Raw genomic sequence first — 22,510 nt, 5'->3', positions numbered from 1 at the left:
CCGTAGTCCAGTGAATGGTTCCTCTTGTTGCCTCTGCTGTTCTGGGGGCCCAAGGGAAGCTGTGGAGCTCCTCTCTCTCTTAGACAGCAGAGGAATTGCTTCCTTCAGCTGGTTAAGATTGAATATTAGGAAAAATTTTTACATGGAAGGGGTTATTAAGCCTTGGAATGGGCTGCCCAGGGAAGTGGTTGAGGCACCATCCCTGAAGGTATTTAAAAGACGGGTTGACATAGTGCTTAGAGACATGGTTTAGTGATGGTTTTTATCAGAGTTAGGTTGATGGTTGGACTAGATGATCTTAAAGGTCCCTTCCAACCTAGACAATTCTATGATTCTATGATAGTAGTATCTGCCAGCTCTTCTGCGTGTCCAGAGCGCAGCCTGGGCACTCGTTGGTCCAGGCAGGACAAGGTGGTTACGGGCCTTCCCTTCCTTCGGTGGCTCCTCCACGTCCTCCATCTCCCATTTCCATATGATGAGTCTGAACATAATTAAGCAAAGGCATCCAACCAATTGGAGCTGAGCAGAACCTTAAGAGTCTTGAGCCAGAGATAGTGGGATTATCTCATCTTCCTTTGTTCTGTATTTTTATTTGCTGAGGGAGCCATGAATGCAGTACAGAAACCTCTGACAGCCCCTTCTAGGGCTGTTCAATGAAGAGGGAGGCCTCAGGTTTGGAAGAGGGAGGACGTGGTGTTTGTCATTGGGGAAAAAAAAATCAGAGAACTGCACAGAGATGTTTCACAGGCCAAAAATGGTAGGAGAAATAAATGTTTTATAAGCATGTAGGATTAGAGTGAAATAGAGTGATAAGTACCAGAGCTGGAAGGGCTGCCAAATGATGTTAAACCAGATGGATTTATTCATCTCTGTGTTAAACTCAGGTAATTAAAAACAGGAATTTGAGGGGAGAGTGGAATCCCACTGAGCTCTCTGCTTTACTTTCCCTTTCCATCATCTGAAAATAAAGTGGGGCAGTTTGGATCACCCAAGATAATGAAGAGATGTCTGTGTAGGGCCCACCGCAGAGCCCAGCGGGAGTGTGAGATGAACCAACCTGACGACAAGATAAGAAAAACTTTAAATTGTAAAACAAGATGGAAATAGAACAGGTGGCTGTTTAGAAATTGTAAATGGACTAACATTCAGCTCATGGTAGTTCTACACTTTTGTTACTTTCAAGGTTTAACCAGTACTGCTTTTTCTCTTTTTGCAGTAGTGGTTGAGGTGACGGGTCATGCCCATGTTCTTCTGGCTGCATTTGAAAAGGTAAATGAGTTCTTTTTTTCCCCGCTGTCCCTGTCCTTGTATATGTAAACATTTCCATGGGTCATTAGTTTGTATTTATTTAAAACACTTAGCACAATGGAGTCCTGGCCCGTGACTGGGGTTCCTGAGTGCTGTTGGAGTACAAATAATTGCTTGCAGCAGCTCCCGTGTAGCCCGTAATTATCATTTGTACCTGAGCTGGTCACTCGGCTAATTGTAGCTGGTGTTTCCTGTGTGTGAGGAGAGGGCGTGTGATGTTTGAGGGTGGAAGGTGTTGACCGTGGCTGTGGCCGTGCGGTTTTCCAGTGCCTCGTGATCTCTTTGTAGAACTGGATCTGCTGTGTCCGGACCCTGTTGCACCTTAGTTTACACGTAGGACCAAGCCCTTTTAAAGAATTAGGAAACATCCTGCATAAAGACTTTGAGCTCCACTGGCACGTTTGATGTGGCTGACCGCTATCTACATGGTAAGGTGAAGCCAAGCTGTATGCCCGAGCCTTGATAACAAAATCTCTTCTCATGATAACTGGACCCTGAAAACAGTTTCAAGATCCAGAACTGCACCGTGTTGTGTCTGATTGCGGTAATACTGCAGACACGTATCCTGGGCAAGTGATACTTGTTCTGACATGCTGGGATGAGGTGAGAGACGCTGGAGCAGAGCTGGACACGTAGAGGGGAGCAGCATCAATGCTGTGCTGTTAGAAATTCCCTGCTTCCAGGCTGGCGTGTGGCTGACTTCTGTTTCTCAATCTGCTCGCTTCCTGCTGTATCCCTGAGCAAGTTGCCAGGTCTTATTCTGTCCCTCCTGGTGGATAATGTGGATGGTGACAGGCTGAGTCAGAGGGCACGGGAAGCACAGTCAGCCCTAAAGAAGCCCTGTGGCTGGAAGATGCTCTAAGTGTTCTAGGTTCTTTTTTGTTGGACTTATGTGAAGAAAATGAGTTTTCCTATGTTAGAAAGGCTGCTCTGAGCAGTGGGTCTGTAGGTAGTTATACTCCTGGCAATTAGGGATCTGTCAGAAATGAGATGGGCGGCAGCAGCAGCACCCCTGGGACTAGGGCAGGGATGTTATTTTTCTGGTTTCCCCCAGCTGATCTGGAAAAACAAAATACTCTGGAATCCCTCAGTCATTGGTCAGCAGCACCTGGGAGAGGACAGTGTGGGCAGCGGGTCCTTGGGGAAGGCTGTAGTGTTTGGAGCCCATCTGTCGTCTTGGTGGGAAAGGACTGTAGGTGGAGACCCCCCAGCCTTGCAAAATGATTGTTTGGCCTTTTCTGAGGAGAGAAAAACAGATGAGACCACCTGTTTTCTGCACGTTACAGCCTGATTTTGAAGTACTCTCCGCGTGTTTGCCTTCCTCGTCTGCGAGACTCACCTGTGCTCCCCTGGCTGTTGCCTTCATAGCTTTTTGGTTCTAGCTAGGTTCAGATTAAGCTTTGTATCTGATAATGCGAGGATGATTTTTGCTCAGAAAGGAGCGTGTCTAGTTGCTGTTTTCCAAGTATCCAAACATAGTGCTGTTGCAGTAACCCCAGCCTCTGCGGTCAGGGAGTAGAGCTCTCGCTTGGACCTGGATTTGTCCCAGCTTCCCATTCCTCCATCCTGTGACCAGCACTTGATAATAGCACCTTATAGAAAGTAGGAAAATTCACACGTATTGGGAATGTATTAGCGTGAGGGCAGAAGTGACGCTTTGGAAATTTCTGTGTCGTGAGATTTGAAAGTGGCTTGAACTGCTCCAGTTTTGGAAGTGGGATTTCAAGGATTATAGGTAAATTCCACCTACTGCACAGAACCTGTGGGCTCTCTGGATGCAGAAAGGTGATGGCAAAAGCTCAGGGAGCTGAATGAGGTATGCAGCAAAACTGGGAACGAACTGAAGCTGCTCAGGCCATTCCATCAGTGCTGGATTATGTCCTGTGTCCAGGTCTGAGCTCAAGGATTGAAAGTGCTTCTCTTCTTTTTCTAGTCTATGCTGTGAGAGGGAGATGCTGTCTGGTGGGGCCACTTCTTAGTTCTAATCTTCCGCTGAATGCTTAAAACAAGATCAAAATCTTTCTTTTATTAAAAAGTCACAGGGCAAAGTGCTTGTTGAGGTCTTTCTCCTCCCTGTTTGATTAAAATATATTCCCCATCCTTAGAATAATTGCAGCTTTTGAAGTATAGGTCCATAAATCCGGAGGAGTTCCTTGCTAATAAGCAGTGCTGCTGATGCTCAGAGGACAGACAGACCAGCACGCCTTGGTAACTTGCTATTTATATGTATCTTTTAGATCAGAATAGTAGTCTGGCCTTGCAGCTCTTCCAAAAGCAGAAACCTGGCACTTGGTGTTTGCCTGGAAAACAGGACTGCTTTGTCTTTTGCTGTAATGTTGTTGTCCCTTCCTTCTGAAACTCCTTCAGCAAACACCGGCACTTCTGCAACTGTTCACAGCAGCGGGACCTGTGATTTCCCCAAGGTCTCCTTTCTTGCTCTCTAGACTGTGGCAGGAGAGTTGGTTTCTTTCAGTTTAGCTGACCCTCATGTGTGATGGAGAAGATGGAAATAGCATGTTATTCCTATCACTAGCTCTGACACCAGGTACATACAGAATTGTTCCAGCCGTGTCTGCTGCCAGTGAGCAAATGAAAGGCTCCAGGTGATCACCGCAGCTCTGAAGATGGAAACGCGGAGCACATGGGACTTGTTTCTGACTCCATCCAGTGGCCAAGCCTTGTTCTCAGCCTCACGCCAGCCCCCTGCACTCTCGGGGCTCTGTAACTGGATGTTATTTAGGGTGTTAACAAATAAGACCTGCCAAGTCTGGCTGGACTTGCTGAAGAAGTGCTTGCACCCAGTTGGACTCTGCTTGCAGCCTGACAGCATCCAGTGCGCCAGTGGATTTTTGTGTGTGCTCTGACCAAATTCTGCTGGGTTTAACTTGAGCCAAGTTCAACTAGCTCTGCACTGGAGCAGACAAGGAGTGCTCCGGTACCCTGTCCCACTCACTCTGCTGGGAACGATCGTCATTCATGTCCCAGTTATACATGTACCACCCTCCCCTTAGCTAGCAGGCACCAACTCTGATCGTGAGTCTGTTTTAATTTGTACACTTCAGCTATTTAATGCATTTCCTTTTGTTTTTTCCCTCTAGCACGTTGATGGCAGTTTTTCCGTGAAGCCGTTAAAACAGAAGCAGATCGTAAGTACTTGTTTCCTGTCTACTGCTTGATTAAAGACATTTGCTGGTGTCCCACCGGTGCCCAACCGTACCTAGTGGGAAGCTTTGGTGTTAGCTCACTGAGAGCTTGGGATCTCGCCTCGTTGGCTCAGATATCACAAGCAGCCTTAACGTTGGGCCAGGTGTGGGTCGGGGGGGACAAATACAGCAGCGTGGGACTGGCAGAGCCGTGGTGCTGGTCTCTTAATTCTCCCCTGGGGGGGCAGGCACTATATATAGATCCGATCTTCCCTATACATTCCTGCTTTACCGGCATTTGGTACTGGAATACAAAACTGGCAAAGCACAGTACTGATGCTTCCATGTCTGTAGAGGTGTAAGTAAATTAGATTTGCATAAGTGAGGTTAAGCGCCTTACGCGTTAAGTAGCATGAAGCATTTTTCATTGACACTGCCTGATCTCCTTAGGTTCTGTATTTTGCAGTGTTGAAGGGTATCTTTGCAGGCTCCCAGTGTCCTACCTGGAGGCTGAAAACTGTTAGCTTTCCACATGGGTGTGTGTTAAGATAGTAGAATTATAGAATCACGGAATGGTTTGGGTTGGAAGGGACCTTAAAGAACACCCAGTTCCACCCCCCGCCCTGGGCAGGGACACCTCCCACCAGACTGTGCAGAGACCCACAGTCTGTCCTTCAGGCTTCCTCGTGCCCACTGGCAGCAATATTAGCCCTCGCTGCCAGAGCTTTATCCCGGTGCCGGTGGTGAGTTACTCTCCGCTCCAGCCTGACGTCTGTTCCAAGCCATGTGTGTCCCAGACTGACCCGTGCTCCCCTCCCTTCCTTGGTGCTTAACTTGGCTGTGTTGCAGTGTGATCTCCTGGCTGGTCGATCGATCCGGATCCCACAATTATTTTTAATAGAGACAGACAGAGACTGTTCCGGAAAGGAGTCTTATCGAACGTGCAAAGGCAGGTTTGTGGTGGGCACGTCCAGAAGAGCCATGGCTCTGGAAGAGGCTGCCTGAGCCCTGAGGGAGCAGAGCAGTATGATGCCATCAGTGCCTCCTTCTCTCATATTCTTCTGATCAGAGAGGAGCATTTGTGAGCTGATGAAAAGCCACTCATTTATCTTGCTTGTGGATTTTTGGGGGCATTTTAAAATTTATTTTTAGTTTTAGGGTTTTTTTTAAGCGGTGCTTACATGGCTGTGAGCCAGTCCTGGATTACCGTGCACACTAACGCAGTGTGTGTCCCGTTCTCCATTTAGCACTCTGGACTCCCCAAACGGAGGGCTTTTTCGCTGGAAGTGCTCTCTGGGGAAGTTCCCACCCTCCCCTGGCATGGTTAGCTGCCTCCTGCAGTGAAACAGCGTGTGCTTGTCTGGCTTTACTGGCAGAGCCTGTAACCTTCCCACTCAGTGTTTGGTTGTGGGTACTTTTTTTATTTTTTTTATTGGCAGTTTGTAAAATGTAGTGCTTATATGTTCTCTCCTATGGCTTCTAAAATAGAAGTTTCTCTTGCTAGAAGAACACACAGTACCGCTGAAACTGAGATAGCGTCTGCACCCGTAAGAGCATAGCTATAGAGTATATATATCTGAAGTAAACCATTTGTATGACACTTTACATTCTTCCCCATCACTGCTTTTCCTTGCCATTGCCGGGTACCTTTTGTGTGCGTCGATCTCTAAAGCTCTTTGGGAGCAGGAAGCAGCAGCAGATAATGAGCTGAACTGCTTTGTTCTCTCAGCTGAGATCAGTTATAAGGTATGTACCAACCCGTTCAAAGAAATTCAGCATGGATGAATACAAACAGATGGATCAGGAGAAAAACATGACCTGGACTTGGCCGGTAGTTCCTGTGGGCATCAGCTGAGCCTGTATATAGCAACAGAAGCCTTTGGAAGGATGACGTGGTGCGGGATGGGTTGGAGAAGCGTGAAGGTGAAGGACTGCATTGTGTACAATCACCCACTCCTTATTTACTCCCACTCTTTTAAAACCTAGAGATCTTTCTAGTAAGAGACATGTTGCACTGTTCACCCTTTTCCTACTGGGACATGAGCTTCTCAGGGGGTTTTAGAGGCCAGCAGCAAAAGGAAGGCAGACTCCTGCAGGGACTCTGGTCTTTCCCTTCCTGACCTCTTCTGTGCTTCGATCTGACCACTTCTGCACTCGCTGTCACCCATCACAATCCTCTGAGGAGTCAGGATGCTGTAACAAGCCTCTGTTCGAAACATTGAATTACAAAAGAACAACTCCCACACAACTGTTCCCAAACATCCTGGGTGAGTTGTGGGCCACTGCAGAAGATTTTGCTGGGCAGTCCAAGAGCTGACCTCACTGCCTTGAAATGCAGGCCCAGAACAGATTGTCTACGAGCTGCATGCTGAGTTCAATGGGGCGACTCTGGAATGAGTTTGTTCAAGCTGCTGCATCCCAGCTTGGAGTATTTCTAAACTGGGAAACAGGCTGGATGTAGCTAACTCCTGCCCCCAGCTTGGCATGTAATGTCTTCTGCAGCATCAAAATTCCATGGCAAAGCCATTGTTCCTCCGAGCACCTGGCTTGACAAAAGGAGAGGAGAGAGGCAAATTACACGTGGAAATGGCAAAACCCCTGAGACTGGCGAGCTGCTGAAGCACTGGATTCCCGGTGGCTTGGCTTCACTGCATGGTGTTAACTGGACAGTTACTGGAGATGGCAGGAAAGCGTTTCCTTCCCCTATTCATGAGATGTGTCAGTTTGATACTTTGCAGACCCTTCACCATTTTACCTGTTGTGGCATTTTGTGCAGAGGAACATTCCCTGCTCTGGAAAAGCCACTGTGTAGGAGAAAATCTTGGGACACTGGTAGCTTTGTGCATCCTTGTAGAGGCTGGAGTCTCTACTTGCTGGCTAATCTAGGGAAAAGGGCGAGAACATCCCACAGTGCCCTGCTGGGACTTGGACCATCAGCCTTTCTTGCCTCTTACTGCTTTAATTCAGCTGCTCAGGGGTGTTTGCGGGCAGCTGCCAGCATTTGCATAAAGGCTCCGAGGAGTACATCCCAGGTTTGGGGCTGTGAGCAGCTTCCACTGTGCCTGGAGCACTTTCTGCCATCACACACCCCAATTTAGAGGTGCCACCAAGGGCCTGGAGATGGTAATAAATGACACTGCACTAATGTTGTCCCTCGAGTGCTTCTCATACTAAGAGAGATGGTTTGTCTGTCTTCAGTAGCTTGACCTTGTGCTCGCAGGTGATGAACAGGGAGTGATGTGCAGCCATTGATGTGCCAGTAACAAGCTGTTGGTGCAGCACTTCTCCTGAGGTTACAAGGACGGGTGGAAGCTCATCTTGGTTAAAGTCAAGCAGTGCTTCATAGAAGGAAAAGACTGTAGAAGGCTGATTGCCTCTGGCTTATTTGAGCTATGGGTTCATACTCCCTTTTGATCTCTGAGACAAGCAGGGAACTTGTTTTGTAGATGATTTTGATAGTGATAGAAGAGACCAGTTGGGCTCCCTGCTCAGACCAGACAGGACAGGCCCCACCTTTGAGCAAGGAGAGACTTGTTCTCCCAGCTATCGTTAGTGATATTTGTTTCTGTTAAGTTTTTCATGTAACTATAGGGGATCTGACTGTTGTGGGGGTAGCATGGACATTTTGACATGGGGAGGGAAGGGAGGTGATCACAAAACAGCAATGGCAGAGCATTTGGCACTCCCAACTGTTGTCTTCTCCCCTAGGTTGACCGGGTGAGCTATCTGCTTCAGGAGATCTACGGCATCGAGAACAAAAACAACCAAGAGACCAAGGTAAAGATGTTCAGAAAGCTCCTGCTTCCTGAGCTGTGGGTTTCCAGACTGTACCTTCTGCTTTTGAGCTTAACTCTGGGGCTTGGCAGGGCAACGTGGAAGTGCTTTCCAGATTGACTGTCAAGTCTGTGTCATTCCTGCAGGCACCAAAGAAGCCCAGGGATGACAGGTCCTCACTGTCGTAAGGCCCAAACAGTGAGTGGAATGGTGCTGAGATTATTCTAGGTAGCGTGAGACTCTTCAAGATGTTCCCTGGGGCTGGGAATGCTGGGAGAGAAGACTATCAGTGCCACATGGGTGTTCCAGAGCACTGATTTTTAGGGTTTGTAGAGATAGCCGTGGGCCGGTGATGCTGCAGTCAAGGCAGTTGTGCCTGTGCTTTGCTCCTGTGGCTCCTAAATGTTCTCCTGTTTGGTGGGGGCTGCATGTTCCTGTAGCATTGCCAGAAACAGGGCTCTCTAGGGCTTTCCAGTGTCCAGAGAGCAGCCTGCATCCCTGGAAGGAGAGAGCAGCATCACTAAGGGAGGTATATGCAAATGCCTTACCTAGAAACATAGCCTATCTTTAGGCAGGAGCTTCTGCTGCGTCCCAGCTTGATGCGCAGCCCCATGACGTGACTGCTTTATGCTTCCTTCAGCCTTACGTTGAGCTGCCCTTTGCTGCCACCTGGGTTGCAGAGTGTACCAAGTGCTGGCTTCAGGATCAGGCCGCCCTGGTGTGTGTAGTGCATGATTTGTGACTTGCAAACAGAGGAGTAGCCACAGAGCAAGACAAGCAGGATTTCATCTCCAAGCCATGCCGTGTCCTGCCCAGAGCATCCTGTGACATCTCTCTGCCTGTGCCCATAGATAGTGCCTGAAGAGGCAGGAGGGGGAAGTCTTTTCAAAGGCTTTTCTTGCACAGGATCTATATAAGAGGATGGAAAGCTTTTGTTTGGGTCCACCAGGGTCTTATGACGATTCTTTTGATCTAGCAGTCACACACTTGTGGCCCATCAGACAAGTGGCCTGGGGCCGTTTTTGTCCTTCCTAGGATATTTAGCAAACTGTATGAATGGGAAAGCAACAAGGCTGCCCTCCCTCCCTCCCAAAATAGCTGGGGAGTGCATGTGACGGGGCCGAGAGGCTCGCAGCCTTTTGCGGGGATAGTCAGCAGGCTGTGTGGGGATGTGGCAGCAGCAGATGCTGTATATTGTTCTTTACACCAAGGCTGCACGTGGTCTAGCATGTGTTAGCCCTGGTGACCAAAGGGGCCTTGTGAAGTGGGACCAGGCGAAGATGGAGGGTGGCCCATGCTGAGTCATCGGTTTGGTGGCCTCTGGCATAACTTCTGTGGCATCGGTGGGGAGATGGTGGGATTCTCAGATGTCAGTGAAGAGAGCTCTTGTGGTTGGAGAGTGGGTTTCTCCTCCCAGCAACATCTTGCTTGGTGGCTGTAATCCGATTTGTGGGGCTCTGAGTGACTGAAAGACTTGTGTGATGCACGTTCATGTTGAATGGGTTCACACTGAGCTTATTACCAGCGTAGTTGTGAGCAGGTGAGCATCCCAGGCTGCTTCTCCTGTGGCTGCATCAAAGCTTGTGCCAGCACTGGAGACTGGCGAAGATGTTGTGGCAGGAGAACCACTCTCTCCATCACTTGTGCAGAGAACCTGTGGAAACTGGGTGAGACGTGGCTGGAGTGCCTCCTTCTGTCTGGCCTTGGGGCAGCCTGACCTGCTGCCAACCACAGTCAGCAAGCAGCTCCTTTTGGGACTGCTCTCTCTTTCTGTGGATATGGGGCAGAAAGGCTGGACTGCCAAAGAGCCAGCTTGCCTGCTGACCAGGGAGCCACCAGGCTGGAGCTTGCTCTTGGTCTCCCTCAGCCAAGGGGATCCCTACCCAAAAGGGGCTCCCCTCTGCACACAGCCTGGCTCTGGGGAAGGACTGCTACGCCGTGAATTCACAGCACAGTGCCCTGGTCTCTGGACTTTAGTTGAGCTCAGAGCAGGGCCCTGAGAGGGAGGAGTGTCCGCAGCAGGGCTGTGTGGGCTGGAGCTTGCTCTCCTTGAGAAACCCCCTGCTGAGAGCCACGGAAAGAGGATGCCAGCTCTCTCACAGACTTTAGGGTGGGAAATTTCGTCAGGTTCCAGAGTCCCTTGGCAGTTCAGCATGGCCTTTGCCATTCATAGAATCATAGAATCGTATGGGGTTGGAAGGGACCTCTGGGGATCATCTAGTCCAACCCCCTGCCAAAGCAGGTCCACTGGAGCAGGTTGCACAGGAACATGTCCAGGTGGGGTTTGAATGTCTCCAGAGAAGGAGACTCCACCACCTCTCTGGGCAGCCTCTTCCAGGGCTCTGCCACCCTCACAGGAAAGAAGTTCCTCCTCATGTTTAGATGGAACTTCCTATGTTCAAGTTCTTGCCTGTTACCTCTTGTCCTGCCACTGGCCACCACTGACAGAAGACCAGCCCCATCCTCCTGACACCCACCCTTTAAGTATTTATAGGTGTTGATGAGATCCCCCCTCAGTCTTCTCTTCTCCAGACTAAAAAGACCCAAGTCCCTCAGCCTTTCCTCGTAAGAGAGATGTTCTCGGCCCCTCATCATCTTCATAGCCCTGTGCTGTACCCTCTCCAGCAGTTCCCTGTCCTTCTTGAACTGGGGAGCCCAGAACTGGACACAGTATAGCCCAGAACTGGACACAGACCAACCTCTTGCCTCTCATTGCAGCCTTCTGATGATGAGAACAGCGACAACAGCAACGAGTGTGTGGTTTGCCTGTCGGACCTCCGCGACACCCTCATTCTGCCCTGCAGACACCTCTGTCTGTGCAACTCCTGTGCTGACACCCTGCGCTACCAGGCCAACAACTGCCCCATCTGCAGGCTGCGTGAGTATGTGCCCAGGACACAAGGGCATCTTTCTCCCTCCCGGGCTCCTGCTAAGCCAGTACAGGCTGTGAGAGGGAGCACATATTTTATACACCCCACCCCAAGGCCTCAGCATCAACCATCCTCCTGCTGTCACCGGCATCTGGAGATTTCTGGTACCTGAAATAACTATCCTCGAAGAGAGAAGGAAGAGAGTGCATGGGAGAGTGGCCCTGTGTCCAGTGCCTCCCTGGCCACTTGCCCTCTCGCTGGGATGGATCTGAAGGTGCAGGTGCTCTGAGCCGTGCCATGGAGGCAGTTCTTGTGTTTTGGTGAAGAAGATGGAAAATCCCCCAAAGGAGGGGATATAGAAGCTGTACCATGGGGGTATCTGGCCGAGACAGCAGCCAGCCCCACCAGAGGGCTATCCAAGTATTTTGCATGATTATTTTTTTTTTCCCTCTGACAACCTTACTTTGGCTTCACCAGGGAGGCAGAGATGAGATAACAGTCGATTTGGAGTCCTTTGCTTTGCCAGGAGAGTTAGGAGGATCTGCTTAACCCCTGCATTGCTCCCAAAAGATGGAAAAAATGAAACACCCTTTCTGAAACTCAGGCAGCACTTGCTGAATTCCATGTCTTTTCTCAAAAGCACAGAGGCCAAGGAGTCTCTTGAGAAAATGCCTGTGTTTTTGCTGGAATAGACAGATTGTGTGTTTTACCCTGGGCTTGGTCTCTGAGGTATTCGATTGTTTCTAATTGATACTTCTCAGGAAAAGAAAAAAGAGCTTAAGACAGATGTTTGGCCTGAGAAATTCAGTCTAAACAGTTCAAACTTGGCAAAGGCGCAGTAACATCTGATCTTGTGCAAGATCTTATCAGAGGAAGTACCAGACAGCTTTGACTCTTACGTAGCACAAGTTAAAGCACAGAACAACGTTATCTCATCTGCATGCTGCAGCAAAGGGGGTTGGATTTGTTTGGGAAGTGCCCCCATGCCCAACTTCCTGGGAATCTGCTCTTGGGGAGGGCAGAGGCAGTAAGGACAGGTTTGCACCTCTGGCCTCTGACTCTGGGCTGATCTTGCAAGAAATGCCTGAGCTTTTCCTTATGTACGAGCAAGTCCTTACAGCTGCATCAGAACAGATGTCTGGCTCGTTCATGTGCACCCTTGGCACAGAGGAGCTAACAATATTAAAGATCTGCAGATAGAAAATGGGACTGTGGGCAGGGAGCGGAGATCAAAGCTGTTGTGGTGGGAAGACCAAGGGATTGCTGAGCTGGAGACAGGGGTTCAGCCGCTAACCCTCTGGCTGCCTTTGTGGCTGTTGCAGAGCCTCTCACCACCATAGTGGTGGCCAGCGAGTGAGCAGCCGATGGAGGGAGCAGTATTTCCAGCGCCAGCTGGACCCTGGGGTTTTACATGAGGTCCCCCCCGCCATTCTGTAGCTTGCAGTGTGCTGCCCAGGGCCAGGCTCATGTTTCTCTTACTGTGTTGTACAATATCAGGCCAGGACCTCCTCTGTACGTGACTGTGCTGGGGCAGGCAGCGCCTGTTCTCTGGAGGGGCTACATGTACCCAGACTTTTTTGGCCAACAGATCTCTCCCCAGTGTAGACCGATCAACTAGAAGCCAGACCACAGCGTTTGGCTTTGGTGTGCTCCATAGTCATAGAATCATAGAATGATTTGGGTTGGAAAGGACCTTAAAGCCCATCCAGTGCCACCCCCTGCCCTGGGCAGGGACACCTCCCACCAGACCAGGTTGCTCCAAGCCCCCTCCAACTTGGCCTTGAACCCCTCCAGGGATGGGGCAGCCACAGCTTCTCTGGGCAACCTGGGCCAGGGTCTCACCACCCTCACACCAAAGAAGTTCTTCCCTAGATGTCATCTCAATCTCCCCTCTTTCAGTTTTAAAACCATTCCCCCTCGTCCTATGGCTCCATTCCCTCATAAAGAATCCCTCCCCAAAGTCCTGCTCCCCATGCACACGTGGAGCTCCCCCATGCCAATGACATGTTTGCGGTGAGCTGAGTTGCCCTGGCACACTTCTGGCATGGCCTGGTCCTTTTTGGCCACGCGGTCACCTGCCTGCTGTTCTCTCCTAGCCTTCCGTGCCCTGCTGCAGATCCGGGCTGTGAGGAAGAAGCCGGGGGCTCTGTCTCCAGTGTCATTCAGCCCTGTCTTGGCGCAGAGCGTTGACCATGACGAGCACTCTGTAAGTACCTCGCGACCCCGTGGTTCAAAGCCTGGGCGCTGGTCACAGCCCCAGCGGGCAGCTTATGTGTGCATGAGTTGCTCAGCCTGATGGCTGGTGTCCCTTGGGACCTCAGGAGGAAACAAATCCACGGAAACCTCAGTCTGAGAAGGTTTCTCAGGGCCTGTCCCAGCAGAAAAGTGGCAGACTCTGGGTATGACAGGGTGGGAGCTGTGACAAGGGGAGGGGTGACAGTTTGACTTGCACGTACATCTGTGTGGCAGCACGCTCTGATGAAAGGCCCTTGGCATCGAGATGCCCAGAATGGTGGCAGAAAGACCTCTCTGTACCAGCCTCCCTGAGTGATCGGGGTCTCAGCAGGCACCCGAGGGAGCGTGGGATGGAAAGTGTGGTGCTGGTGGCCTTGAAGCCTGGTCACACGTCCCCAGTGGGGTGAGGGCAGCAACTCATTGCCTGAGCAGTGCTACTGGACAGCTGGCTCTGGTGAGACACATGAGATCAGACCAAGAAGAGGTAGATCAACATCTAGATCATCTTACAGACTTTGATGGAAACAGAAAGATGCTGTCACAGGAAGAGCCTGGTTTTACCCATCTGTCCTCTGCAGCGTTGTAGCCCTGCTGCCTTCAAATGGGGCTAAGAAATAGAATCATAGAATCACAGAATGGTTCAGGTTGGAAGGGACCTTAAAGATCATCCAGTGCCACCCCCTGCCCTGGGCAGGGACACCTCCCACCAGACCAGGTTGCTCCAAGCCCCCTCCAACCTGGCCTTGAACCCCTCCAGGGATGGGGCAGCCACAGCTTCTCTGGGCAACCTGGGCCAGGCTCTCACCACCCTCACAGCAAAGACGTTCTTCCCCAGATCTCATCTCAATCTCCCCTCTTTCAGTGTCAAACCCTTCCCCCTTGACCTAGGGCCCCCCTCCCTGATAAAGAGTCCCTCCCCAGCTTTCCTGGAGTCCCTTCAGGGACTGGAAGGGGCTCGAAGGTCTCCCCAGAGCCTTCTCTTCTCCAGGCTGAACTCCCCCAACTCTCTCAGCCTGTCCTTGCAGCAGAGGGGTTCCAGCCCTCGCAGCATCTCTGTGGCCTCCTCTGACCCTGCTCCAACAGGTCTGTGTCCTTCCTGTGTTGAGGACTCCAGAGCTGGATGCTGTGCTCCAGGTGGGGTCTCCCCAAAGCAGAGTAGAGGGGTAGAATCGCCTTCCTGGACCTGCTGGCCACACTTCTTTGATGCAGCCCAAGATGCTGTTGGCAGGGGAGAAACCCCAAGGGTTGTTGTGAAGCAGAGTGTGGTGTGTAGAGGAAGCAGGTGCTGTCACCTGGAGTGAGGTGAGCTGCGTGTCTCTCTGTGTCACTAACTTCAAGAAATAACTTCTTTAAAACATGGTTTTCTCTTGACAGTGTCCCTTTAAACCCCTTAAAGTGAGCACTGTCTCCCTGCCCAGCAGGAAGCCTAGAAGGGAAACAGTAAGTGGACTTGGTTGTATTTGGCTCCTACGGCAATTCTTTGCAAGGGGTGTCACTAGCACATGGAAGTGTCACACATGCCAGGGCTTGCTGACACGCTGGGTTTGACTCGTGCCCCTGCACGGGCTGTCACACTCCACGTACCACCTCCGTGGTGAGACGCGCACACCCTGCACGGATGATCACTAACCTCCCTGGAGTGCCTGCAGAGGAATAAGCAGCTTGCCACAGGGGCTGACGCTGGCTCTTGGGGACTGTCCCCGTGTCCTGAGCCTGGCTGCTTTATAGTTGCTGGCCAAGATGTTTTTCATAGCTTTGTAGGACTGTGGGCAACCTGCTGTCCCCTTGGCTCACCCAAAAGCTTGCACTTGTCCCCCTTGGCAGTCTGGCGTGGGCACATCTGGTTGTGGTTTCCACCCCGGTGCTGGGATGTCGAGGCAAACAGGCACAGTGGGACCACGGGCTGCAATGGGCTGGTTTGCTTTTACAGAAACAGGAAGGATGGAGCTTGTTTTGTTGGGGACTCTGCGAGTTGGTCTGAGAGTGTCTAACAGAGGTGCCGTGTTGTGGACAGCATGAATGGCAATTCATAGAATCACAGAGTGGTTTGGGTTGGAAGGGACCTTAAAGATCATCCAGTGCCACCCCCTGCCCTGGGCAGGGACACCTCCCACCAGACCAGGTTGCTCCAAGCCCCCTCCAACCTGGCCTCGAACCCCTCCAGGGATGGGGCAGCCACAGCTTCTCTGGGCAACCTGGGCCAGGGTCTCACCACCCTCACAGCAAAGAATTTCTTCCCTAGATGTCATCTCAATTTCCCCTCTTTCAGTGTCAAACCCTTCCCTCTCGTCCTATGGTTCCCCTCCCTCATCAAGAGTCCCTCCCCAGCTTTCCTGGAGCCCCTTTAGGGCCTGAAAGGGGCTCTAACGTCTCCCCGGAGCCTTCTCTTCTCCAGGCTGAACCCCCCCAACTCTCTCAGCCTGTCCTCACAGCAGAGGGGCTCCAGCCTTCACAGCATCTTGGTGGCCTCCTTGGACTTGTTCCAACAGGTCCGTGTCCTTCCTGTGTTGAGGACTCCAGAGCTGGATGCAGTGCTCCAGGTGGGGTCTCCCCAGAACAGAGCAGAGGGGCAGAATCACCTCCCTGGACCTGCTGGCCACGCTTCTTTTTGATGCAGCCCAGGATGCAATTGTGGGGGACTGTTCATATCAAGGAGGCTGCAGTTTTCTTTTGCTCAAGCCAGCCTAGATGCTTGGCCTTCGGAGGAAGGTGGCTTGCTGTGCGTGTCAAGTCTGGAGAAAAATGGAGCTTTTGGGGGGTTTTGCGGTTAGTTTTTCTGGGTTTTTTTGGGGGTGTTTTTTGGGTTCAGGTAATGAGGCTATTGCAAGCTTGGCATGACCCTGGCTCTCTGCAAGCCTCCTGCAGTGACTACCAGTACTCCTGCTGGAGCAGTGGGCTCTGAGGATGGTGTGGTGATAGTAGTGTAGTGCTTCCAGGAGATAGCAGCGCCTCTTAGGGTTGTTTGAAAGCTCAGTAACTTGCAGCGAGGGTGTTGTAGCCATTGGCTGAGAAATCCTTCTCCAGCCTCTTGAGCTTTCACCGCAGCAAACCAAAAGGAGCAGCCTTGGAACTCTCAGGCCTTGGTCTACACAGCCAGGAGAAAATGTCCCAGACATGAGCCAGGGGAATTTTGTCTCCCTGACTTTTCTGTCCACAAAATAGCACCCGTCTGGAAATGAAATGTTTTCATGGAGGTGGCTTTTGACCCCACCGCCTACAGGTGGCAGCATCGGTGAAGCAGTTCCTTATTCAGCTGAGTGAGTTATCACCAGCTGTGGTCTTCAGCTGCACGCTCGTAACCATCACAAGACCATTATTTAGGGGACGTGGGCTGATGCTTGACCCCAGGTGCCACTCGTTCTTTCTTCCCTGTCAGATCTAGCTCCTTCTGTGGCCGCAAGTGAGTCGGCTCAGCGATCAGCTCACACCAAATTAATGGCTGTGTTGGAATGGGTTGCTGGGCAGACTCCTCTGCAGCTGTGTGAGAGGGAGATCAGGCACAGAGAGGCTACAGGAGTTCACGGCCAGGCTGCGCAGCAACACACCATCTTAGGTACAATGTAGAACCACCTTCCTGAGAACGCAGGGCTGAAACAGCTCCATTTAATCTAAGGCCGGGCTGCTTCAGTCTGACCTCTTTGCAGTGGGCTGGGCTGAGCTGCCTATGGGTACCATATGAACCTACTAGGTTGCAGCATAAAGGCCCATTTATCTCCGAGTCTGCAGAATCTATATGACCAGGAGGACTTTTGGAGTTAAACCAGTGTTGGTTTAATGGCTTTGCAAGGGTCCCGTTGACTCGCAGCTTAGTGAGTTATGGAGGGAATGGGAATTGGTGCAGTGTTGCCCCCCTCCCTTACGAGGTCAGTGGTTCTGTGATCCCTTTCCTACCTTTCAGCAGAGGCAACTGTGTAGAGAGCCAGCATTAGCAGCTGAGAGGACCAAGACCATGGGAGAGGTGGAGGTGGTGTAGGCTCCAAGGACCAGCTCCCAACTGGTGCACACATACTCCCCTCCTTACACTCTCTTAGTGACACTGGTGGTGCTGTGAAACCGCTGCGTGTACCAGGGCTGGAAGCACAAGTCGGGTGCTTATTGAGCTGGAAGAGTGTATGAGCCATCAGAGGAACTTTTAGGAGAAGGAAAACCAACGTATTTTCTAGCAGCTTTGTTAGGAACCTGCTTTCTCACCCTCTGTCTGGCTCTTGAGAGAGCGCTCTAATATGGCAGGGAGGTTCTGAGCCGTGTTCCGCCTTGCCGGGTGCCCAGTCTTTCCAGCATTGCTCTGGAAACTTGCCTGGACTCGGTGTCACAGCCCCAAGGGCTGTGGCTGTGGCAGGGGAAGGGGGCTGAGGCTCTCTGGGGAGGTGGCTGTGGGGATGGGCTGCTTGGGAGCACAGTGGGGGCCTCCCCTTTCTAGGGGGGCTTCCAACCTGGTGAGGGTTTCTTAACATTCCCCTCTCTTTTCTCACTCACAGAACTCTGACAACATCCCGCCGGGCTACGAGCCCATTTCCCTGCTGGAAGCGTTGAATGGCCTTCGCTCTGTCTCCCCCTCCATCCCGTCAGCTCCTCTCTATGAAGAAATCAACTACTCGGGGGTGGTGGATGGGATGCCGCCGACCAGCCGGCCGCTGGTGGGGATGGACAGAGCCGTGGAGAGCAGCCACCAGAAGGGCAAGCGGAGCAAGTCTCCGGATAGGTCAGCATGGGGACAGAGTGACCCGTTCCTTGCAAGGTCTGAGGGCTTGTGGCCACACAGACTGGGAGCCAGGAGAGGGCACTTGGCTGGTCCCAGCACTGGTAGTGCTGCTAATTCAAAATTTTAGGAGACCAGTGAGAGAACTGGGACACCGCCCCTGTCTTCAGCCTGAGGTGACCAGCTTATGTCTCCTAAGGGCTGCCTTTGTCACCAAAAGAAAGAGGGCTTTTAACAAGGAGATTTCATCCAAACTTTGGATGGAAGTGTCTCCTTTCCAATGCAGTTAGTCCCTCAATTTGTATCTGACATCCCAACCTTGGTGGATTTCAGCTGTCCATGGAGGTCCCCAGGAACAAAAGAATGGGGGGGAGAAGTGACCTGAGTTTTAGAGCACAAAATGCTGAGTGATGGCCTTTAGTTGTTGTCTTGCAAGTGCTCTTCACGTGTCCCTTGTGGGGCTGTACAGATGGGGTCAGACAGGGTTTATTCCTGGCGATCTTTACTATGCTCCATTCCAAATCTCCCCCAGGGATGGGGGACAAGGAAGGGAGCCCTGAAGGTTTGAGGAGCAGTGTGAGACCTGGGCTTCTTGCTTTCCATGAGATTTATCCAAGTTGTTACTGTGCTGAAACTCTGCACCACGTGGCTCTGTCCCCAAAACTCCGCTGCTGCTGTTCTCCCTGTAGCTGACACTGGAGGGCCCTGCTGAATTTAGCTCAATAGTTTGAGCTCCTGCTGGTGGAGGGACAGGGCAGGGGTGGTAACAACTTGAGCTGCTGCCACCAAATCCGCCAGTGCCCTTGGTGCTGGCAGTGCTGCAGCTCCTTGCAAATGGATTTTCTCTTGCCACAGCACACTACGGTCTCCCTCGTCCCCGATCCATGAGGAGGATGAAGAGAAGCTCTCTGAGGATTCGGACTCGCAGCCAGCCCTGGGTGGGGGTGACCTGGTCCTGAGAGAGACCAGTTCTCCAGAAGTAAGTTTGCTCTCCTGGGGAGCTGCTTCGAGCCAGAGCTCATCCCAGGGGCGTGCTTCTTCTGGGACACGGGAGGTGCCTTGTGAAGGGCCATCCCTTCCTCAGTGACAGGGTAAAGATGAGCTTGTTACTATGAGTAGACCGGAGCCACCAGCCTTGGCTGCCTTGATTTATCCATAGGGCTCCATGGGAAGGATGTGGCCGCTCCCTGTGTCCCTAACTTTGGGAGCCGTTGGAAAGCCACTTGGCTGGAGCCGTGTCAGAGCTGACTTTCCCCCAGCTTCCTGGGTGAGCCCAGCAGCGTTTCAGGACAGGGCTGGCAGCTGGGCCTTGCTGGGCTTCCAGCACCTGTTCCCTGTAAAACCCCTCCATCCTTGCCCGTGATGCCACAGCGCTGGTGGGTGGCCCCTCGCTCCCTCTGGGAAATGAGTCCCTGGCCCCGAGCACAGCTCTCTGGAGAAAGTCAGAGCAGGAGACAAGCGCAGCGAAGACCTCCAGCCCGCAGAAGTAACCTCTGTTGTTCCTCCTTACAGAGCGTGGCAGGGGAAGAGATCGAGGAGGCCTCGTCCCTGCAGCTCGGTATGTGTGCACTCGGCCGTGGGGGTGGCCAGACCTTGTCTTGGTGTCCATCTCTGCTGCGGTGGGATGGGGGACAGTTGGGGAATGAGTTCAGAAACATCCAGCCCCCAAAGTCCACCTCTGAACTGCTGTGGTTCACCAGAGGAAGGCACCAGGGTCTCTCCTGGAAAGTGGGAAACAAAATCGAGTAATCTCCCTGGTTTATTTGCCAAGCACAGAATTGCAGAATGGTTTGGGTTGGAAGGGACCTTAAAGATCACCCAGTGCCACCCCCTGCCCACTAGACCAGGTTGCTCCAAGCCCCATCCAACCTGGCCTTGAACCCCTTCAGGGATGGGGCAGCCACAGCTTCTCTGGGCAACCTGGGCCAGGGTCTCATCACCCTCAGAGTGAAAAATTTCTTCCTTGTATCTAATCTAAACCTCCGCTCTTCCAGTTTGAAGCCATTACCCCTCGTCCTATCACTACATGCCCTTGTAAAACGTCCCTCTCCAGCATTTTTGTAGGCCCCCTTCAGCATCTCTCCCTGCTCTGAGCTCTACACAAGTAGAGCTTTCCATGCCATGGGCTGTCTTCTCGCGCGGCTGAGGGGGAGGAGGCAGCGTGTATCACTGTGGCCTGGCAAGAGCATAGCCACGGTACGGGGCATGCAGGATGTGCCCCGTGTCTTCGGGATGGGTCTCTGGTGTTCAGTCAGCATCCAAAGGGCATGAGGGATGGGGTGAGAGGGTTGTGCTGGGTGCGTTTTGGGGCATGAGCCTGCATATGAAGCGGTGGCCCTTTGGCGCTGTGACCTGGGCCAGTCTGACCGGCTCTCCTGAGACTGCTGGGGGGACCTGGGGACCTTCCTCACGTGGGACATCTCAACCCATCCTGGCCATGTGCCCCTGCAGAGCTGGTCTGGGGTCTGAGGGGCTGTGCTTTTGGCCGGTTCTAGGTAGCCGCCCACCCTCCGTTGAAGATGTCCTGCAGGATGGCAGCTGCGGCGAGCACAGGAGCCTGACGCAGTCGGAGAGCGACCCTCCGGTAGATGTCTACCTGCCAGGTAACAGCCGTGCCGTTGGGGTCGGAGGCACCGTTGCTGCCGACCTGCCACGCTCACAGCTCCAGTTCGCGGCACCGAGGGGCCCGTGGGGGGTTGTGGACCATGTGCCTGACCACAGGCGGCCTCCCTGTCTGGGGTGACGTGCTCCGTCCTCAGGATGGGACAGGGACACCTCTGTCCAGAGCATGGGCTCCCGCTTCCTCCCAGTGGGCAGAGCGAGCTGTGGGCAAGGGGGGCTAACACAGAGGTAACTTGTCCCCCCCTTATCTCTCCTCCTCCCTCACCCTTTTGTCTCTGTCCTTCCCCTCCTTTCTCCTCTCCGGGCTGCGGCCGCTCGATGGCACAGTTTATGTGACAGTGGCCTCCCAAACCGCGCTCCTGCTTTCGGCCGAGGGAAGGGAACCATCTGGGCTGGCTTCTGGGAGACTGAGCCAGCGTGGGGGGGGGGGGGGCAGCGGGGCACCCCTCTGCCGTGGGCCGGTGTCGCGGTGGGGAGGGCCACGGGATGCCGTGCTTGGCTGGCCAGGGCGGCCGTGGGACGCTGCGCTGTTCCTCGCCCCCCAGTGTTGTCGTGTCAGCCTGTTTTCTTCCGTAGAGTCACAGCCTGTTCTGAGCACCTCTCTAATGTCTCCTCCCCTCTCTGTCTGCCTTCCTCCCTCCTGTCTTGGGCAGCACTGGGTCCTGATTCCTGCTCTATTGGTATAGAGGAATAAGCTGGTACGTCTTCTCCTTCTTCTTACGCGTTGCTGTCGTGTGGGGCAGCAGGACACACACCCTTCCGACCCCCCCTCCCGCCCCGGGAAGGCCGGGAGAGAGTGGGGATGGGGTTGATCCTGGCCATGGGGGTAGGGAAGGAGGGAGCAGCAAACCGTCCAGCCTGCTCTGCTGGCTCTGTCCTGGCTCCCTTCCCCTTCCTGCCACCAGGGTCCCTATGCCCTGCAGGGGTCCCTGATGTCCCCAAGGGCTGGGAAACCAGGCAGAGTGGCTCAGCCCTCCCCGCTGGACTCCTGGGTGAGGGCTCTGCTGCCTGGTGGGCACTGTGAACATCTGCCTGGCTTCTCCCGGTGGCAGATAACCCTTTGTGTCCCACCCCTGGCACTTGTTGAACCTGCATCCCAGGAGGGACAGAGGGGATGGAGCTCGTGGGCTCCTGCGGTCAGTGCCGGGTAGGAGGGGGTGGCGGGTGTCCTGCTCTCCTTGGCCCACGTTTCCTGTCCCCAGGGCCCAGCACCCTGCCTGGGGGCTCTTAGTCTGACCCCGGGGGTTGGAATTTTTGGGGCTGACACACACACCCCCCCACACACCCCTTTTCTCTTCACTCAGGCTCGTCCGACTTCACCAAGATGCTCCCCGGCCGCGGCACCGGCAGCCCCACGCAGCCCCTTCTCTTCGAGCAGACACGTCTCCACCTGGAGGACGAGCAGAACCTCTCGTGAGCGGGGCGGGGGGGGGCCCGGACACCTCCCTGCCCGCCGGACCCCCAGACATAGTGTTTTTACGTGGGGTGGGGTGGGTGGGGTGGGGTTTTTGGGGTTAAAAAGCAGCAGATGAAGGACACTACTGTTGTATATTTTGTACACACCGAGCACAGCCCTTTGCTGTCACTGCCCCTGTACATAGCCTTGCTGCGGGGCTCTCCCGGGGGGGGGGAGGGTGGAGGGGGCGTGGGGGTCAGCTCCGGCACCCTTTGGGGGCTGACCCCCACGCCACACCCCTCTTCCATCCTCCCCCCCCCCAGTGGATCCCGGCGGTGCCCATGCCGTGTGCCTTGTTCTGCTTCTGCGGCGGCTCCCGGGGCGAGTGACCCCCCCTCCCCTCCCCTCGCCTCCCCCTCTATGTTTGTAGTAATAAACCCGTGGAGCAGCCACCCGACTCCGG

General features: G+C 53.1%; 1 protein-coding gene across 2 annotated transcripts in view; it reads left to right on the top strand.

Moving 5' to 3' along the window:
* Positions 1 to 22,497, top strand: part of MGRN1 (mahogunin ring finger 1) — a 56,402-nt gene extending 33,905 nt beyond the window's left edge. The window contains exons 7-18 of one of the 2 annotated variants that reach the window (XM_074158273.1): positions 1,220 to 1,269; positions 4,407 to 4,454; positions 8,160 to 8,228; positions 10,944 to 11,103; positions 13,192 to 13,301; positions 14,705 to 14,770; positions 17,809 to 18,032; positions 18,885 to 19,008; positions 19,542 to 19,587; positions 20,525 to 20,632; positions 21,305 to 21,349; positions 21,956 to 22,497. In XM_074158273.1, the coding sequence (XP_074014374.1) occupies positions 1,220 to 1,269; positions 4,407 to 4,454; positions 8,160 to 8,228; positions 10,944 to 11,103; positions 13,192 to 13,301; positions 14,705 to 14,770; positions 17,809 to 18,032; positions 18,885 to 19,008; positions 19,542 to 19,587; positions 20,525 to 20,632; positions 21,305 to 21,345 (1,046 nt within the window). In that variant the 3' untranslated portion in view covers positions 21,346 to 21,349; positions 21,956 to 22,497. Of the gene's footprint in view, positions 1 to 1,219; positions 1,270 to 4,406; positions 4,455 to 8,159; positions 8,229 to 10,943; positions 11,104 to 13,191; positions 13,302 to 14,704; positions 14,771 to 17,808; positions 18,033 to 18,884; positions 19,009 to 19,541; positions 19,588 to 20,524; positions 20,633 to 21,304; positions 21,350 to 21,955 lie in introns of those variants that run through there. The other variant, XM_074158274.1, reaches the window with a different exon arrangement.
* Positions 22,498 to 22,510: the final 13 nt, after the last annotated feature.

The sequence above is a fragment of the Numenius arquata genome, chromosome 14 (assembly GCF_964106895.1).
Source record: "Numenius arquata chromosome 14, bNumArq3.hap1.1, whole genome shotgun sequence".
NCBI lineage: Eukaryota > Metazoa > Chordata > Aves > Charadriiformes > Scolopacidae > Numenius > Numenius arquata.
Note: the sequence above shows the minus strand (reverse complement) of the source record. Positions and strands in the feature narration are given on the sequence as shown.